General features: G+C 40.3%; 1 protein-coding gene across 3 annotated transcripts in view; it reads right to left on the reverse strand.

Moving 5' to 3' along the window:
• Positions 1 to 18243, reverse strand: part of RERE (arginine-glutamic acid dipeptide repeats) — a 422365-nt gene that overhangs the window by 214705 nt on the left and 189417 nt on the right. For 2 of the 3 annotated variants that reach the window (XM_059138457.1, XM_059138459.1), the window contains exons 3-4: positions 11083 to 11153; positions 1122 to 1247 (exon numbers count right to left, since the gene is read on the reverse strand). In XM_059138457.1, coding sequence (XP_058994440.1) covers positions 1122 to 1247; positions 11083 to 11153 — 197 coding nt within the window. The remainder of the gene's footprint in view (positions 1 to 1121; positions 1248 to 11082; positions 11154 to 18243) is intronic. The other variant, XM_059138460.1, reaches the window with a different exon arrangement.

The raw sequence follows: 18243 nt of genomic DNA on the forward strand, positions 1-18243 counted from the left end.
AAGAGCCCATTTGCAGCACTCCCTTCTCCTACTCCCTGGTGTTATTTTGTAAATGAGTTGGATTTGAACCCCATAGTCAGGTTACATACAAAAGAGAAAGACAGGGGCGCCTGGGTGGCTCAGTGGGTTAAAGCCTCTGCCTTCCGCTCAGGTCATGATCCCGGCGTCCTGGGATTAAGCCCTGCATTGGGCTCTCTGCTCAGCAGGGAGCCTGCTTCCTCCTCTCTCTCTGCCTGCCTCTCTGCTTACTTGTGGTCTCTGTCTGTCAAATAAATAAATAAAATCTTTAAAAAAAAAAAAAAAAAAAAAGAGAAAGACAGGTCCTCACCCTTCTTTCCCGGTTAACAGCAGTTAATCAGAATAATAAACACCTGTCTTTCAGGAAATGTTATCACTAAATCCTTACAAAGAGGGAAAAAAAGTAAGACAGGTGTATATACAACTTTCATAAAAGGTGAGATACAACCCACACAAATAACCCACCGATCACTAACGCCAGGCCCTGTGTTCTGGGGACAGAACACCACAGACACTCTCCTGCGGCGTCTCACACACGTCATTACCACCAGGTACCAGAGACGTTACCAGGGCACAGCTGAGAGCACCAGATCTATGCCCTAACTCAAGACTCTGGAAGTGTTTAATTCTGTATCTGGCATTGCAGAAAAGCCTCACTACTCCTCAGCAATATTCTATAAAATATCACCTGAGAGGACAGCATCCAAAATAGTTTGGATTCATGGGCCCTGAGTCCCAAAGATGCTGGGGAAGTGTGCATTCCACATTTGGACTCAAACTTACCCCCTTTTTTCCCCTTTCAGTTGCCAACATCCATACTCGCTGCTGATTGCCAGCTCCTGCTCCTTGCAGCGGCCCAGCATGCTCTCTGCTGGCACCCAAATACCCCACACCACCAAACCCCGCTGACTTCTGGAACTGTCCTAGAGGGGTAAGGCAAGTCCCGTATTTTGCTTCCTCTGTGCATGTACTTGTTACTCCTTTAAAAACACATACAATACAGCACATTTTTAAAGGGGCTCTGGGGAGGGAGGTAATATTCCTATTTTATACCCTATGGGATATAAAATATTGATAGCTTTTAAAAACGGGATTCTCCTTACCCCTACAGGCCCTCTCCCGGCTTCAGATAGATGTTGTGGTGGCTGTGATGCCACCGGCAGAGAGCATGCTGGGGGGTCACACAAAGCAGGAGTTGGAGATCTGCAGCAGGCCTGGGAGTTGTGGACCTAAAAAAGAAAAGAGCTTTCAGTTAGCATGCCCAACGTCCCCTCCGGCCCTGGTTACTAGGGGCACGCAGCACACAAGCAGGAATCCGCACCACCTTTTAGCAGATGGCCTCTCAGAGAATTTATTCTACTGCTGAAGTTAGCCTTTGTGCGTCAATCAGAGCTGTTTCCTTGTTTCAGTAAGAACAAACCTATGACCCTTCTGGTCCACAATGGAATCTGGGTCCTGATGAAAAGCAGTATGGTGTGTGCCCCCAAAATAACCAAGTTAAGATGCGACACAGTGCCAAAGCACAGTGACAATGGCATGCTTTGCTTAGATTAAAAACAAAAAAGCAACGGTGTCAGATAAACACAACTATAAAATGAACCACAAGTGGACAAACTGAGCTTTCAGAAGAGTTTCCAATGTGAGATGCTAGGGGCATAAGACAGATACTTAATAAGGAAATATTCAAGACATTAGCGGGTCAAAGAAAGACCTTATGATTCTCAAAGTCCTGGTTTAATTTTATAAAGCTAAAAGTAAAAGACAAAGGCTTAATACTAGAAGGAAAAAAGACACAATTCAAATGAGCTTTAATTTTCTCACAAACACCCACCTGAACAAAACGTAAAGCTCAAGACAGGCATTATTTCTTTTAGGGGCAAAACCAGTCTGGTATGTATCACACGTCTATTTTATTTTTCTTTTAAACTTTAAAGACATTTAAAAGCAGCAGCCAATTATAGAGCAACTCCTGAAAGTCAGCACCGTCCTTGTGAGCATCAAAAAAAGACACCTCAAATAACAGTTGGAGCGTGTTCCCTTTCAAATATTCTAGAGAGTACATAACACTTCCCAAAAACTAATCAATCCAATTTTGTGTGGTTTTAAATGAACTAAAAACTCCATAAAATCAAATACTTATATAAGAATCTCTGCTCTTAAAGGTGTTTAAAAATGACAGATAAACTTTTTGATATTAAACCATTTTTAGGGAGCCTTATTACATTCAATTCTTTAGAATCACTAACAACCTCCTGTGATCCAAGATTTTCATATCCTCCATTAATGACCTGTTTTTCTATGTCTCCTTGAAAACAAACAAGAACATGAATCCCAGGAAAATAAGCCAATACTGGGAACGTGTTCATCATGATGGTTTTCTTTCCTTTTGGCCCAGCTCGCGCTCCAGAGTACACCGGGCACCGCACAGGACACTCCCGTGAGTCAGTCTCCGGCTCCCACGGCCTCACGGGATGAAGCCAACATCGTTGGCGACATGACCTTCCCTACCACATCCCCCCTCCTCCCCATACCCGCTCTGCAGACAAATCAAAAGTTCAGCTGTGTATCAGAATGTACAATATACTCAATACTCTGTACCATAATCATCCAATAAAAACGAATTGCTCTTTAACTGTTTGCACTAGAATTCATTAATCAATCAGATCATGCAAATCCTTATTCATTCAAATTCAGAGTTTTAAACCAAGTAAGGCATTTCAAAGCACCTTGGCATTATTTTAAATATGTGAAAGTTCAAATAATTATTAAAACATTTTAAATATTAAAAAATACATTTTAAAGCATATCACTGTTCTTATTTACGAATCAGAAAACATAGACAGTATCTGTTTCCCTGATTTTCTTCCGTTCTTCTAATGGGTTTTACTTGTCCAGTTCTAAGGAATCACGTTTGAATAGTAAGACTTGACCAATACTCTTGCACAGCAGCTCTCTGCAATATCAAATTATCTCGAACTTTCTTAGGCTCCTTTTTAAGAAAAGATGAGACTGCCTAAAGTTTTCCACATTGAAAACATTTCACATAGAACATTAAACATTTTTAGATACATATTTTATAGAATAGTAAAATTAAAACTCTTTTCTTAGTTCTAAAATCCAAATAAACCAGGAGAAAATGAATTACCCAACTTTACAATAATTGTGAACCATTAAAACTTTAAATCCCATGTATCCTATAATGACTGTCGGTCATGAGTGAAAACAGCCTGCCGAGAAGCTGAGAAAATGGGGCCAATAAAGTGCTATGAGATTATTTATTCCCAAAGCCTCACTGTGATTTTCACTTATGTGAATACTATCCCCTCCATTCATAAGCTGACATTTATATCCTGCAAAAAGGTGATGGTGATTCAAAGTAACTTTCAACAAGATTACCCCATAATTGCCAGGAGAAATATCTAACAACATTTTGTCCATTAAACTTGGGGCTAAGGATTTCATCCCCCCTCTTGCTTCTTAAAGGATTAAATAAAATTTTAAGCCTCATATTTACATGTGAAAAGGACATTTGGTCTCACCACATATATTTATTATTCCTGGCTTACTCCAAACAAACAGCGGGGAGTAAGTCCAATACCCCTTTATAGTTTATTATAATGCTTATAGATAGCAACTAAGCAACCATGGCCTTTACTTTAAACAAAAGGAGAAAAAAGGTGTGGCCTTCAGAAGCACCAAATCAAGAATGTGTACCTTTTCTTGACTTAGAAATCACCATGTAAGAAGAGTGGGGCCACACTGACGTACTCACTCCTAACACGTGAGAACAGCTAAACTAGTGGACAGGAACAACTCCTCTGAAAGAATTATTTCAACTGTACCTTCCACTATGTCTCTAAGTAATATTTAATTCTTCACTCTACAAACTAAAAACAGTTGATAATTTCATGGGTCTCACTTCATTATCCAACACTACCCTCCAAGTCACAAAAGCTGTGTGTGGGTGGTACTGACCTTTTCCTAGGAAATGAACTAGAAGGAGAAAAGGAAAGTATGGAGAAAAAGGTTCAGTTCTGCAGGCCTAACTTGAGAGACTATCAGGAAAAGAAAAATAGCCACTTTTTATACAAAAATGAACCATCACACCATAAGGCATTTTTCCTATCCACTGGCCTTCTCAGGAATGTTTATCTATAGACTAAGCCCTCATTTGTCTTTGCTAAAAGTCAGTAATATCAAAAATTCAAAATAGATTATGATGCCTAAAAAATATTATGACTTTGGCATTACTCATGTAAATTTCCTTAAGAAAATAAGAAATTGAGTTTTAACATATTTTAAGAATAAATTATTTAAAAATACAAAATACAGGGCACCTGGGTGGCTCAGTGAGTTAAAGCCTCTGCCTTCAGCTCAGGTTATGATCGCAGGGTCTTGGAATCAAGCTCTGTGCTCTGTGCTCTTGGAATCAGGCTCTGTGCTCAGCAGGGAGCCTGCTTCGTCCTCCCTCTCTGCCTACCTCTCTGCCTACTTGTGATCTTGGTCTGTCAAATAAGTAAATAAAATCTTTTTAAAAAGAAATCAATAAAATACTACCCACTGCAGGCTACCAAAATACTACGTATTGTAAACTAAAGGTAAAGAAACAGGTCTTGGGGCCCCTGGGTGGCTCAGTGGGTTAAAGCCTCTGCCTTCGGCTCAGGTCATGATCCCAGGGTCCTGGGATCAAGCCCCGCATTGGGCTCTCTGCTCATCAGGGAGCCTGCTTCCTCCTCTCTCTCTGCTTGCCTCTCTGCCCCCTTGTGATTTCTGTCAAATAAATAAATTAAAAAAAAAAAGAAAAGAAAAGAAACAGGTCTTTTTGGTTGCTTAATAAACAGAAGGTAAGGGGCGCCTGGGTGGCTCAGTGGGTTAAGCCACTGCCTTCGGCTCAGGTCATGATCTCAGGGTCCTGGGATCGAGTCCCGCATCGGGCTCTCTGCTCAGCAGGGAGCCTGCTTCCCCCTCTCTCTCTCTGCCTGCTTCTCTGTCTACTTGTGATTTCTCTCTGTCAAATAAATAAATAAAATCTTTAAAAAAAAAAAAAAAAACAGAAGGTAAATTTGTAGTTAATGCATCGTATCAAATTACTACTAAAGTTCTTCTAAAACTTCATGCAGTGAATTTTTTCCACTTAAATGTAATAAACATTTATTGTGGATGTTATATGGGCCAGGCAATGAGCTGAGCACACAGTATAAATCAATGAGTAACACAGGCATAGTGTCTGCCCCTACAAAAACTTAGATCTAGAGCACCAATGAAACATCAACCTTCCTACCATGTCATTCCATGGCCCAGGCACTATCACCCACTTTGTAGGCTTGATCTTTTCATCTAAAAACCGCCTACCTGCAAGGTAGGTTTACTTATATCCTAGCCTCATCTGTAAATAAAATGTTAGGAGAGCAACTCAAGAACAGAGCAGCTGATGTCAAAGTCAAGCTCCCAACACATGCACTCTATACCCTACCATCTCTCCTCTCAGTCCCCGAGTAACATCTCAAATTCTGAAAGAGCCATACTCACGCTAATGTAGACCTCCTGTCCCATCCCCAGGAAAGTTAATACAAGATTTACCTAAAATGAATGCCCACTTCCTGAATGTCTATACAACATATATTCTGTGCTGAATGGTCACAGCAGCCAAGGCAGGATTAAATAATTGCAGCATGTGATACCGGAATGATAATTAACTCGTGTGTACACACAGAAGTGTGTACACAGTGCATATTAACAAACTATCCCATATCCCCTAGTGTTATCTATGTAAAGGTCTCTAACCAAAAATGAGAAGATAAAATTACTTATCCTCAGTAAGTTTTCACTTTAAAGATGGAAGAGCACCTTCTTGCTTTTAATCTACTTTCAGAGAAACTTGATTTGGGGGAGAGGGGACAACATCAGCGGCGCACGGAAGCTGCAAGGGAGCTAATTTCTCTGCAGCCTCTCTCTGTTGTACTGTGGCAATCAACTTTTGGGGTAGGGTTATAGATGCAGACCGGGAATCCAAAATTCCAAAATGTTCCTCCCTTGGCTGCTCACATTTGGCAATGAAACCAAGAGGGAGATGGTGTTCAATCTTGAATAACATGGCCCCCATGTTCACAGCAGTACTAGAGATGTGCCTCTGTCAAGGTAACTAGTGGTACTATGCAGTCTCAGCTACCCCACATTCACAACCAACACTTAACAATGTATACTGTCAGGGACATAAATGATACAAAAGCACAGTCATCCATGCAGAGTCCTAATAACTCACTGAGCCCTGAACAGTCAACTAAAATACCATAATATCCGTAATGATATATCCCCAACTTCAGGGAATCTCTAAGATCAGGTTTAATTTTAACCACAACTTTTCCACTTTTAATAAACCAAACTGGAGCCAAGATGAATGGTATTTGCTCAAAATAATATTTGTAATAATTACATACCCAACCTACAAATTCATTTCATGCAACAGTTAAAGAATCAATAACTATATAACTCTAGGAAACCAAAATCTTATTTTTTTTCTATTGTATGAATGATTGGGAATCCACAAAGAATGCCCATGTAGAATATTAAAAGGAAGGGCGTCAATTACTTATCTGTGACTGAAGAATTAGATATGAAGTACTACTACCAGAGCCAAACAAGGTACTCCTCGGTGTTTTACTGCATGAAAATCACTAAACAATCTTGCAAAAAGCATTTTCAGAGTTTACGATTATGTCCAGAGAGCAAATTCACTCCATTATATGCTGAAGGCCTAGATTTCTATAAAAATGGAAGTTTACTGATATTTTACAGTAAAAGCAAGAAAGAAATCTTTCTTTTGGGACAAAAGGTGAATGGCTTCCTTCACATTGATCCTACTCAGAGTGTTCTCCAAAGAGAATGGACAGACATCCAGTAATGCCACAGATGTCTGTCCCATTAGAAACTAAGGTCACTGAGGGAAGGAACTTTACCCTGCAGACTTCAGGTTCTTCCAAGGTGCTGTACCCAACAAAGCACACAGAGTAGGCTTTTGTTAAATGCTTACAGAATACGCTGATTAGGGGTGCCTGGGTGGCTCAGTGGGTTAAGCCTCTGCCTGATTCAGCTCAGGTCATGGTCTCAGGATCCTGGGATCGAGGCCTGCATCCCTCTGCTCAGTGGGGAGCCTGCCTCCCCCTCTCGCTTTGCCTGCCTCTCTCTGTGTCAAATAAATAAATAAAATATTAAAAAAAAAAAAACAGAAAAAGACAATGATTACCACCAAAAACATTCCTCACTGCACTCAGGAATATATTGCTCCTTGGTGATACAGTGATTCCGACTCACTCAGAAAGAGGACTCCGAAAGTAAATTAAGTCACACCACACACTGATCTGGGAAAGCTAAGGGAGAGCAGCAGAGAAAACGGTTGAAGACATTATATGAGCCCCTTTCAGTTAATTAATGGAGATCCACTCAAGCTGACCCAAGAAGAGAGGCCTTTACTGAGCAGAAACAAGGATAATCCAAGAATCCCAAGGGAAGAAGCATTAACACAGCAGGCTCCCGAGAGCTCAGGGAGAAGGCATGCCCTCGTTCCTGCTGGCCTTCTACTGCTCTCTGCACAGATGCTCTGATCCTCTGCTCTTCCTGGCTTCCTGCCCTGTAACGCCAGCTTGCCTGTGACCTGTTAACACTTGCCAACGCTCTCTGCACTGAGGCTGAGGCGACCCTTGATTCATCCTTCCGGCTTTCCCCCTCAGCTAACTGCTTCATTCTCTCAGTTCTCTTTTCAAGAAAAGCCACAAAGATCAGAGACGGCCATTCCATATTACTACTCTTTCAAAAAGATAAAGATTTTGCCGGCTGCCTTATTATTTAGTTCAGAAGCCTAAGGTACAAAGCTGCCTTATTTAATTGACGATCCCTCCTTATTCCTACTCCTAAGCATACACTATCCATAATCCCACCTCACCTCTCCTGTCTCTTGAACCCCTGCTTTGACTACCTGTGCCATAGATACTTCTGTCATCGTAGTCAAACAAATCCAGTTTGGTCTCCTAGTCTGTAAAAAGCCTGATGAAATTAACACTCCCTAAAAGGATGAAAGCTTCCTAACAGAACATATAATTTGCTTCCTGTGAAAATGCTACTTTCAAAAGCAGCCTCTGCTCTGCCAGGAGCTCAGTCACTTTGCTCCACCACAGCTTCTGCCTATGCCTGTGAAAGTGCGGGCTCTAAACACATCTACCCATGTACGGTGACTGTGACCATACATATTTCGATGGTTAAATGTTAACAAAGCAGAAGCCCTGGATCCCATTCCCACAGGCAAGATGACCCAATAAACTATCATCCACAACAAGGATAACTTTGAAAGCAAAAGGGGACACTGTGTAACAGTTTGCCAGGTTTAGTATAATCCTGCACACACAGACAACTATATTCCAAATCACGGACTCTGACTCTATGGAATGTACATAGTAGCAGAGCCCAGAAGACAACCCAGGTTCCCACATAAAATCCGAAGACCCTTCTTATCTCTCATGGAACTAGTTCCTGAAATGTTACCCAGGGTCCTCAGTTCAACAAATTGGCATTATGCTAGTTTGGGTTACTGGTCATAGATGTTTCCTTAATGCCCGCTTCTCAATTCCTTAACTTCCATCGTGTCTAACACTGTAATCTTACTTAATATGCACCATAAGGGCATTTGCCCAGTTTTTACAGTCCCAAATATACCATATGTTCAAAAACTCACCAAGGTAAGGGGTCATTCTAATTCATGGTGTAAACAAAGGAACACAGCTCTCCGTTACAACCCCAAACCAAAAAAGCTTAAAAAGATATATAATTAGTCAACAACATTTCAAAGCTATTGGGTTTTTGTTTTCTACTGCTCCACTTGCCATGCATGGTATCTGCTGTGGGCAAAACCAACTCCAATTTCTTCTTTTTTAAATTCTTGCAGAGAAACTAAGTATATTTCCTTCTGTTCATCTTTTCCCCTTATAGCCTGGGTATGCTGAAGGGAAAAAAAGCTATGATTGTTCTCATCTATTAAGCTATCTTTTCTTAAGTAAAAATGCAATCAAGAAAAGAAGAAAGTGGGTATCCAGACAATAACTGCATTCTTTCTTCAGTAAATATTCTTACACAATAACTACAAGCATGTGCTGAATACAGAACTCAACAAAAACAAGAGACACAGCAGTGTGCAACTTACATACCATGCCCACTCCCCACACTGTATTTGCAGACAGCTTTAATGTGTTGTACCAGACCAATACTGACAACAGAAGCTTCAGCTTTTATTGCTGTTAATACACTGAGCAATTACTGTAACTCAGCAGGAACCTCTGCCCCAAACAGCAACTATCACATTGTAATCAGCATTTCATAAGAGAAGCTGTTCAAACATGAAGGTACCTGCTAATGTGCTAAAATTGTACAAAAAGGGGTCTGAATCTAATAGGTTTAAAAAAAAATCTTTGCAATTTTATTTCACAACTATATCTTTTCCATGGTGCACTGGTATTATGTTTGGTTTAAAAAAAAAAAAAACCACACACACAAAAAGGATAAGCAGGGACAGAGAAGTAGCAGTTCTGCAAGCAAAAGAAAATTCATCAGGAAGCAAAACCACTGCCCAGATTTTGAGATGTCAGTGCAGCATCTGCAAAAAAACATCTTTGGAAAAAAATATTTAATAAATAGCAAAGACCTCTAAAAATGGCAAAACTTCATGTTGACATAAAATGGGAACAGAAAGCATTTGATATACAAAATTACACTGCAAGACCTCCTTGTAAAACAAGCAGGGAACTTAAAAGCAGCCTACCAAGAATAAATAAATCTTAGAAGTAAATGGTACTTTTGACTCTCTTTTCAAACAGTAAGCATGTGTTACTTAATGCAACAAAACTTTAGTAAGAAAAAATAAGTGGCATGCAATTTTTTTGAACTAGCTAAGTCGGAATATACTAATTGGGTATTTGGGGTCATTAAAAATGATAAAAAGAAACAAAGGAGATGCAGAATTAAAGATCTCTCCCTACTACATTACCTTTCTTTAGACTGAAGTATCACATACAGAATGTGAGAATACAGATTTTGTCAAGTTACAAAGGGTTTTGGAAAAAAACATTCACAGAGACTTATACATACCTCTACGGAGCTAAAGAATTGGGATTTCTCTATACCTAAGAAGGGAGAGAGTAGTTCACAACCTTCAAGTACAAAGATCCCTTTTTAATGTTTCAAAAGATCCCCCAAATGGCAGTACTCTGATAGTATTTCACACAGCAGTTATTTGAGGAAAATATGTAATAAGCTGATTCTTAACTGTATACTGTCATTAAATATTAAGTGAATTTTTTAAAGCACACCAGCATATTAATATATTTGAAAAGTAGTTGTACAAACACAGGAGAGGCATATTTTAAACTGAGAATGTTTATTTGCAGACCTTTGTAAAATCTCTATAGATATCCAGGGATCCAAAGTCCCAAGTGTGGGAATCACCAGTCTAAAACCCAGAGATTGCCTCAGGGGCAGTATCAACACCTCTAAACTTGGGGCAGGTTTGTAATAAGAAAGTACAGTAGCCATGCTATTCCCAAGCCAGAGTTCCTTTCCCCAAACTCCATCACCAGGTGACCCCAAGATACACTCCAAACTCACTAAAATCTCTAAGGAAATGATAGTTGCCACCAAAAACTAGTCTCTGGCGCGTTAATATTCTTTTTTTCCAACTCACCACCAATTCCCAAATCTACTTTACTTCAGGCTCTTCACGATGGCTGAAAAGAAACAAACTACTTCAGAAACTCAAGAAAATCTCTGAAATTATTGTCAAAACAACTGCTAGAGAATGAAAACTTTGGGAACATTGATCACAGTACAAGCTTTGGAAGTGTTACAAAACCAGAAGGATGAAACAGCCTTACACATGTGGTGCAGCTGCGAGGCAGTGAGCACTCGGAAGTGGCCTGGTTATCAAGTCCACAACCAGCAAGAAGCAACTGAGAGAGACAGCCAATGCAACTGGAAAAAAAGAAGGCACAGAGGAGAATCAACAGCACATTTAAAAATGCTTACCAGTTTGAAGTCTTGAATGCTACAGATGAAATACGGCGTGTTTGGCCTCCGACTCTCGATATACACACAGTCTTTAAAAGAAAAAGAAATTTTAAAACAATGATATTTACCATTAAGGGAACAAAGACAGGGCCCATAAAGCCACTGCATAAACACACACATGGCAAAGTACATATCTTTTATAGAAAATTTTTTTCAAAGATGAATCATAAATTACAAGTAAGTTTAAGCTAAGAGGAAAACAGCCCTTGGGGTTCTTATCGACCACTTTTCTGATAATTTAAAGAACCTGATAAAGCCTCAATTATTGTTTCCAAGGTGCCTGAAGAAGGGGGAGAAAGAAACAGGATTAACCATTTTATGAGGAAGAAAATCCAACCAAGCGAATTACTTGATCACAGCTACACAAGACAAAATCTTGAATGTCTTATTCAGAAAGATAGTACCATGTCTTCACAAAGAGACATGGTTTGCCAAGTGCTTCTTTGTTTTCAGTAAACAATTTGTGAGGAAATACATGAAAGATATAAACACGACTGGCTTGAACATACTGTTACAATGACCTGTGCACCTAAACCAAGAAAAAGAAAGAAATCTAACCAGTTGTGGATAATTTACTATTAAATTTCAACTTAAACACTTTGTTATGTTTTCTAATTATAAAGAAAACCAAGGCACCCTATCAGAGAAGGGATGCAGTAAACCAAACCACACTTTCCTCAAGGGATTAAGAGCGCTTTCTTAAATTACATTTGACATAGCAATGGTTGGGTAATTATGTCTAACATTCTCCACAGCTGGAGTCTTAAAGGGCTGCTCTTTAAAATGGCAGGTTGAGATACCTTTTTTTTTTTTAAAGAAGCAATGATTTTAAGAGAAGCAGTGGCTTTAAAGGGACTTTAACACTCTCCACAAGGCAACCCAAGATCATCATAAAGCTTAAGATAGGATCCTCTAAGTATTATTTACTGAGAACTAAAGGCATCTGTAGTCAATCAAATTTTCTAAGGATAATAAACATAATACCCACATTCAAAATACCATTTGTTTTATCCCTCCTCGTGACCCTTCATGATAAGTGAATCTCAGAATAACTCAGATGCATAAGAATACGAGCAGATTCCTCTACTGCCTTATGTTAAACACACAGAGCCAAGAAAAAGAAAAGGAGCAGAAATTTGGAGCCATCCATCCCATGGACAGTCCAGTACCACCACAAGCACTAGCTGAGCCACTAAGAGGTGGATCATGAAGAAAGCCCTCACCAAGGACACTTCCTTCCAAGAAACTTTCTGAAAGACATCAGGATTTCTGTAGCCCAAAGTCAGAAAAAGAAGAAATGTGAATGCCAATCATCTAGGCATTCAGAATGTCCCGACTGATTTCTCTACTCAGATGGAGACGCAACAACAAAGATTCGATCCCTGAATCCATGCACAACAGTAGCTCAGGAATAAAATGCTGACTGAACTTTCTATTTTGTTCCAGGGTCCAGGACGCTAAATAACTCCGCTTAACATTCAAGCAATATCCATTTAACATGCCAATCATCTCAAGGAACAAGAGAGCTCTTCCTACTTGGGTAGATATCAGATATCTGTCTTCTTTTTTTTTTTTTAAGATTTTATTTATTTGACAGACAGAGATCACAAGTAGGCAGAGAGGCGGGCAGAGAGAGAGAGGAGGAAGCAGGCTCTCTGCTGAGCAGAGAGCCCGATGCGGGACTCGATCCCAGGACCCCGAGATCATGACCTGAGCCGAAGGCAGCGGCTTAACCCACTGAGCCACCCAGGCGCCCCTGATATCTGTCTTCTTATCCCTAATTTGGTATTCAACTAAAAACATTCCCTACATAAAAAACTGCAGTTCCAATCTGCACAATTTTGGAACAACCCAAGATTCTTAATTTCTGTGTCCCAATCCCTAATGTACAGAATACCAGTATTTCATATCTCTGGATATCAATTTTTTACCTGCCTCACTCAACCTGAACACAAATCACAGTCTAGAGGCCTTCTTCTTCCTATCACCTCCTACAGAGAGCTTTTTCTTCTAAATCTCATAACACTGTCATAGCGGGCTATACACTCACTGACTTCAACACAAATGGGTCACTTCCCGACTGATGACTTCCACTTCCTTAAAGTCCATGGGACCAAAACGTGCAGCACACAAAGGTCTGGTCCTGCACCCCATCTCAACCTCCACTGAGCTACAGCATCCAAAATTCCACCACCCTATCCAGGCCAAACCCTCTTAATTCCTTCCATCCCACCAGCACCTACTTTATCATGAGTTAGCTCCAGGGCCAGTAAATTCTCATGGGTTCTCTGAAAAGAAATGGCAACATCTTCCTCAAAAAAAGCTTTAAGTATACTTTTCATAATCCATAGAATCATTAGAACTATAAACCTTCTAACTCTGAGGATTAAAATATCTAGTCACTTGAATACAAAAAACTTTCCAGAAAAGGATTCTCACTGCAAAGTTACATCAGGAAAATAATTATCTATAAATATACCTGGATGTAACACTCTCAGAGAGGGAGGAAAGAACTATACTGGGACATGGAGGATGACCCCTGGTATCCTTGTGCCTAAAAGCTTCTTGGCAGTGTTGGAGGCAGACTCTCACCTGTTGGCCGGAGAAACGCTGCCATGAGGAATAAGGTGGTGTGAAAAAGAACCCTGAACTTGACAGATGGAATTACTACATTTACTTATTAATGCCTTGTTAACAGATAAAAAGTCACCTCTTTTTGTTTAAAAAGCTACTATGTCAGCTACTGACAAAAAAAGCTACTACAAAAAAAAGCTACTATTGATCCTAATTCATATGTAGGAGACGAATAATAATCTGTAAAACAGGTCACTGTATCAAGTGATCTCTATCAGTATCTGGAAACTCATACATGAAAAAGATAAGCTCACTTCATAATTAAATGACAAAATTTAAGTTTATTTTATGTAAGTAGTCCTTAAACACAGAATCACTAAGATCAGGGGAAATATAAATTAAAGTTTTTCACAATGTATAACTTGCCAAAGAAATGGGGAAAAATACATTGTTTTGACCTGACTTTTTAAATTCATTTTAAAACTAAAAGCATGAAAAATTATTGTAGAGTCAAATTTTTATTACCCTCCCATAAAAATTAGAGTGATCCAACTGTACATCCTAAGCGACAATCTGGAATTAAAGTCTCATGGGGAAAAAAATCTACTTATTATTACTCTTAGTGATTTTCAAAACAAGGTTAAATAAGGCCAAATACTCACAAGAAATATTTCCCTCTTGTCTCATTAAAGAAGCAGCTATTTAAGAAAATAATTTCATATAGGTGTTTATGGTGAGCACAAAACTAAAGTGATATAATTTGGCAAGGGCAAGAGGAGAACGTAAGTCAAGAGCAATGTTAAAATTTCAGTTGGAATATATGCCCAGCAATCTTTTAAAGCCAAAATGATTTGCCAAGAATTTTCATGCAATTTGTAAGTGCATAGATCATCTGAGGCTGGTTAGAAAATTGGTTTCAGTCAGTTGGATCAATGATCTTCAACCTGAAAATCTCCCATAGCTGACACAAGTACTACAGACACCTTTTTTCTTAGAAAGGAAGGAAAAGCAAAGCAAGCAAGCCCCCCCTTTTGTTAAACAAAGCCAGCAGTTCTGAAAAAACTGAGCAAAGCTGAAGTAATCCATTAAGAGCATGATGCACATTTTCAAAATCACCCATACAAAAATGCGTATTTACCAGATTGAGCAAATGGCTGCTGCAGGGCAAATACACGTATTTTTTTAATCTTAAAATCAGCAAGCCTGAAATACACCAGAGAAATGAGTGAGGCTATTACCATCGATATCAATTATTTCAAACAATACATGATAACTCCTTTTTTTCTTACTAGGGGTGTCTGGAAATAAAACCACGGGTCTAGGTTGAGACCTGTTCTCTAACATCGAGCCTCTGCCAAGGAACGGATCACACGATTAAGCAACCTCAAATCCTGTACCCATGCTCCGTGCAGTGATATTGAACAGGGGTGTTTCTGGCTGTTTCTCACAACCTCAACATAGCTTTGCGTCCAAGGATCTTTTGTGCCATCCGCAAACAAGAGAACATTTGCTAAGCTGGGGAACGAAGTCAGCCAAAACATGAAGGCAGATTCTTAAGGCAAAGAAAGCCCTCTCTGCTTTTCAATCCTCAGCAAATCAGCAGGTTTATGTAAATAGAGCAAGAGCATGGTCCTCTCAAGGGTACAAACCACAGCCTGAAGCATCAGGCAGTTTGTCATCCTGAAACACAAAGAACTGTCAGCATCCTTCCTGACAGCCTCCTCCCAGAGCACAGTGGACACCTACCTCACCAACTAATTGAGCAAGCAGCGCTGTGAGCCCAGCATTAAAGCTGCGGTCACAATGTGCAGGCAAGGCTCAGCCTGTGCTGAGCTCTGTCCTTTAAAGAATCTCCCTCCTGTTAATGCGTATCTGCCCCCTTAATCTTTGAAATACCCTCTCATCCCTTTGCAAGGCATGACAGTGCCACCGTAATATAATTTCCAAGAGAAAACCTTCCACTTGTTTTAAAAAAGAGAGAAGAAAAGAAGAGGAGCAGCACGCACAGACAGGCTTTCTCACAAACACACTTCCCGGAGACACGCAGTGTGGCACAGTGGTGGACAGAAAGGCTGACTCTCAGGACTGCTCCGTCCTTCCGTGCTCCATTTCCCTTACACAGGATTCCTCCACCCTGGACACCGAACCTTCCAGTGAGGTATCAGCCGACTGGTCTAATATTACAGGGTCAAAAGTCCACAAGTATCTCACTAGTTAATATGGGTGTTTCCAAACGTCCAACATGCAAAAAGGTACGGAGCTACGCACACATGTAAGAAACAACGCTGAAATCCCAACCCACACCGCATGGCCTCCAGCGGAGCAGCCTCTCCCCTGGCCAGCAGCCTCCCCACTGAGCACCACCAAATCCATCACCATTCCTCACCTCTGTAACAAGACACTCCACTCCACAGTAAACACTCAAGAACTATACAAGGAGCAAATGACCTGAACAAAAATGTAAAAACAGAAAAGCACTTATATGAGATCCCATTAAAAATGCTGTTGTGTAACATCAATGTGAACATAAATGTTATTTTCTAATAAATACTTCTTTAAGGACTAACTCAATTGCAAGATGGTCTACTTCTAGTTTTCTACTAGATTCTTTTGCAGGGATGGGATATACCCACATCACGTAGGAACTGCGGAGAAGTAAAAAGGGAAAAGGAAACAAAAACAAAAAAACAAAAACAATTTACTGGGAAAATTGCACCTCAGTAAGTGAAATCCTCTCAGTTTTTACCTCCATCCTGTGTTCTAAGCCTGAAAACTGGCACCAACCCGGCTTGCTACACCTTAACGAGTCTAAAGCCAGTGGGGAAAATACCGGAGGTAACACATCCTTGGTCCCTTCCTTTTTAAACTTCATGAAAATTAAATCCCACATATTCCAATGTCTACAGATTACCACCTAGCACTACAAAGCGAGCTTTTATCTGAAGACAGAAAGTTGTGTACTTCCAGCAAACATTCATCTGAGGATAAACCTCAATGCTAACAGGAAATTAAATGATGAGAAAAACCAGCTGGAAGGCTGTTTCAATTTCCCACCTTCCCCTTTCCTCCTCTAGAAGTTAAAAAATCTTCTAGTATATCAAAAGCTTAAAGACTGATCCCAAACAGTCACATTTCTAACTTGAAGAAGTGATGCTGGTGTTGTGGAGTAACGGCTGCGGCCAGACCCCACCCAACATCTCAAATCAATCATCTGTTGCACAGACTAGAGAACTCTGCCCTGCCAGCAGCAGCAATCTTACCAGTTACATGGATACGCTAAGTATTGGCCCTAGTTTGACACTCTTACTCAAGCAAAGAGTGTCTGAAGCCCTCTCACCACCATTTCCTTCTGCAAGTGTTCCTTAAAAAGCCCTCCTTGTGATCCACACTGAATCCCAACTGCGAAAAAGACCCAAGCCAGCTGAACATCCAAACTCCAGTTAAGTGATGTGGATCTCTCCTACAGTTTCTAATGACTGTTTGTGTGGAGCTTTTGTACCATAAGAGAACACCCAAAATCTAGCTGGCAGGAAGATCTATTTTACAAATCAGTGGTGGCCACGTGCCCCATGGAAGCAAAAGGCATTAGAGACACAAGGAAGAGGCATTTCCAGCCTGCTCGCACTCTTGCTGCCCCACTGCACCTACCTTTCTAGTGCTTGGGAAGGTGGGTAAGAACCCTACCCCCAAATCAGTGGGTCCTATCTAAAACATGAATTCTCAGGGCGCCTGCGTGGATCAGTTGTTAAGTGTCTGCCTTCGGCTCAGGTGATGATCTCAGGGTCCTGGGGTTGAGCCCCACATCAGGCTCTCTGCTCAGCGGGAAGCCTGCTTCTCCCTCTCCCATTCCCCCTGCTTGTGTTCCCTCTCTCACTGTGTCTATGTTAAAAAAAAAAAGGTTAATTCTGCGATAAAATCCCTATTAAGTTGAGGTTGACTGATTGTTAATGAAAAACAATAGGTCCTCACCGCAATGATTACAACTGCAGCACGGCTAAATATGTACATTTAGGAAACCAACTCGAATAGAATTCAAACACTTCTAGGAACGCCCTGCCCAGTAATCGTAGGAAAAAAATAACCAGCAACAGGATCAAGTGAAGCTTCCACTCTCCCGATATGGCTGACAACAAACAAATCGCTGGTCTGATCTTCTGGTGTCACATCCCGCAGAGCAGATTTCAAGCAACACTGCTTGTTCCTACTCAGAAAACAATGTGCTGGGAGCCTGGGCTTTACAACAAATGGTTCAACCAATTTGCAGTGCTCACTGGAAATACACAGGAGAATTCTCGACGCCTGGGCTATAATTCTTATTTGGCAAATGATTTTATTATAAACTGGTATCATAGTGAATTCATTTTCTTTACAGGTTTTCTGCTAGTGTTTAATGGACTGTCAGGATAATTTAGATTTCATCTATTTAAACTCATTCAAGCCTGGCTCCTGATTGTACAGTAAATGGAACATATTTCTATTCATGGAAATTAATGACAGTTAATTGTAGTCTGCAGTTCTCAATTTTCTAAAAGCAACTGTTCCACA

This window comes from Mustela lutreola, chromosome 10 (assembly GCF_030435805.1).
Source record: "Mustela lutreola isolate mMusLut2 chromosome 10, mMusLut2.pri, whole genome shotgun sequence".
NCBI lineage: Eukaryota > Metazoa > Chordata > Mammalia > Carnivora > Mustelidae > Mustela > Mustela lutreola.